Source organism: Apis dorsata, unplaced genomic scaffold (genome assembly GCF_000469605.1).
Source record: "Apis dorsata unplaced genomic scaffold, Apis dorsata 1.3 scaffold_468, whole genome shotgun sequence".
Lineage (NCBI taxonomy): Eukaryota > Metazoa > Arthropoda > Insecta > Hymenoptera > Apidae > Apis > Apis dorsata.
In genome coordinates this window covers 13456-15908 of record NW_006263707.1, presented here as the reverse complement: position 1 = coordinate 15908, position 2453 = coordinate 13456, and the positions used below count along the sequence as shown (strand labels likewise).

The following is a 2453-nucleotide window of genomic DNA, read 5'->3' as shown; positions in this document are numbered from 1 at the left end:
CACCCCTTCCTCGTCTTCTTTTTTCCCCTTTTCTCTCGAGCGCAACCGACCCATCACCATCAGGCTTGGTCTTAACGCCTTTGCCAACTTTGCTCGCGTAACGATAACGTTACCTCGATTCCAAAGTTTCGTCTCGCTCTTCCTCTCTTTTCTCGATCAATTTCAACGATTCCCTCGGAAAGAATCTCTCGATTCTTTCTCTCGATTCGAACGAAGGAGGGGAACTATCTAATAGATAGAGACGATGATGGCGCGAGAAACCCTAATAATATAAGGAGGAAAGATAGAGGGGAGGAGAAAATGGAAGGAATAAATATAAGGGACTCGCGTAAGACGACATTCGTGGAATGATCCACGAATATTTGGCAAGTTTGTTTCAATTATCCGAGACCCTTTCTCCCTGTCTCGACGAATGCGCGCGATGCCGTTCGATGTCTCAATTTCTCTCACGAGGCCTCCTCTCTGCCTCTCTCTCTCTCTCTCTGTCTGTCTCTGTCTCTCTCCCTCTCCGTCCTTCCGCTCCTCTTCGATCGTTCGCTCTACCGTGCGCGCACATCGCTTGGGCCACGGGCGTGGTTATAAATTTGGTAGTCGCGTTAACAGCTGACGGGGACCACGATATCCGAAATGTTGGCGGATCCGGTGTTTTCGTGCTCTCCTCTCCGCCAACAACCACCGATTCCACCCGTGGCCGAGAAGTGTCGCCCGAGAAACCAGTTTCACACGCAGATTCCTTATTTGCGAACCCGACGAAACCGTAGATTCGAGTTAATCGTCGATGAGCTGTTCCTTCTCCCATTATACCCTTCCCTCTCTCTCTCTCTCTCTCTCTCTCTCCTGTCCGTCCTCTCGACTCGAGACTCTGCTCGAATCTGAGCAATCTCCCTCTCCCTCTTCTCCCCTCCCCCTCCCCCGCCCCATCTCCCGATGATTAATTTTTCGGTGAAAACGCGTACGATAAGTGTATAAAAGAGGATTGAAAAAGAAGAAGAAGAAGAAGAAGAAAAAAGAGGAAACTGAAAACTGGATGGACTGTTTGGACGAGGGACACACGTTTGCTCGTTGTGATTTCGAGTGTGTAGTGAAAGGCGATTGGTAGATATTTACAAACGAAATTCATTTAAATAAAAGTCGTTTTTTAACAGAGTGTTTCTCGTTACAGTACATTACCATCTGTTCGACTATTCTATCTACGTAGTGGTAGCAGCAGTAGTAGTAGTAGTAGTAGTAGTAATAGTAGTAGTAATAGTAATAATAGTAGTACCTAGGCAATCCGCATTATCTGCGGATGTATAACGGATTCTCTAGGACTAGTTGCGGANGATTGTCCGGACACGCGTCCGTGTCCGCCGCGGCTCCTCGCTTCCAGACAGCGGAGGAATCGTCCTGTGCCGCGCCGCTGTAAATTATATAATATGGTCGACAGCCCGATGCGCGAGCGATCGATCGACCTATCTAAAAATCCATCCACAATTTTAAACCACAACGACGAGCCACGCGTTCTTCCACGCGTGTTTCGGCTTCTCTCAACTTTACTTACGCACAACCATTTTCGCGTTTATCGTAATAATCTTAATAATCGTAATAAAGGGGGAGCGAGTAGAGTTTTGTAAGACGCCAGGGATTGTCGATCGATCGAGATCGATCGAAATAATCGGGAAGCGGGGCACGCGAATTACAATAGTTCGTAAATCGACGAATAATAGTTCGATCCGTTCGTGTTTCGCGGATTGGATTTCACCAAGATTGAGAAGGGTGGGAAAAGGGATCCGTTCACGGGATCGGATCGAGGTTTTTCCACCGATCGGACGAGATTAGTCGCGCACTTTTATTTTCTTTTTTACGCACTTTCTCTCCACGGGTAATGTCTCCTCTCTGCTCGCAACAACTCCGAGTGTACACACACATACACATACACGCACACGCACACGCAGTTACGTTAAATCACAACATTTCGTGGTAAAAGAGAAAAAGAAAACGGATCGATCGAACGCGTGTTTAATGCAACGATCGAAGGAAAAAGGGAAAGGGAAAAGAGAGGGGCGATTTCAACGATCGTGTTTCGTCAATTCCAAAGGTTGCTGCTCCGTCCAATGATCCCTCCAGGCCCCGACCGTGGGCGAGGATGGAACATCTTGGTCCGAATCTTGAACGTCTATCTCCTCGTCCTCTTCCTCGTCCTCCACGCGCTCCAATTCCTCTTTGCTCCTCGACTCGGCCCTGATCCCGGATCCGACGTTCGACGCCTCGTGCCTCTGCTCGTAGCCGGGGCTCGACGACTTGTTCGATATACTCGGCGAATCTTCCCCGACGAGTTGGCTGATCATCCTGAAAGCGCTCGGCTTCCGTTCCGGCTGCCTCGCGATCGGTTCCACCTTCTTCTCCATCCTCTCGTTCCGTTCCGCCATCAGCTCTCTCGACGACGACGAGGACGACGACGAGTTGGTCACCAC

General features: G+C 49.3%; 1 protein-coding gene across 1 annotated transcript in view; it reads right to left on the bottom strand.

The window, feature by feature from the left end:
- Positions 1–1906: 1906 nt before the first annotated feature.
- LOC102674927 (paired box protein Pax-2-B-like) overlaps positions 1907–2453 on the bottom strand; it is a gene marked incomplete at its 5' end in the record, with an annotated part of 10187 nt that continues 9640 nt past the window's right edge. The window contains one exon of the mRNA XM_031512546.1: positions 1907–2453. Coding sequence (XP_031368406.1) covers positions 2049–2453 — 405 coding nt within the window.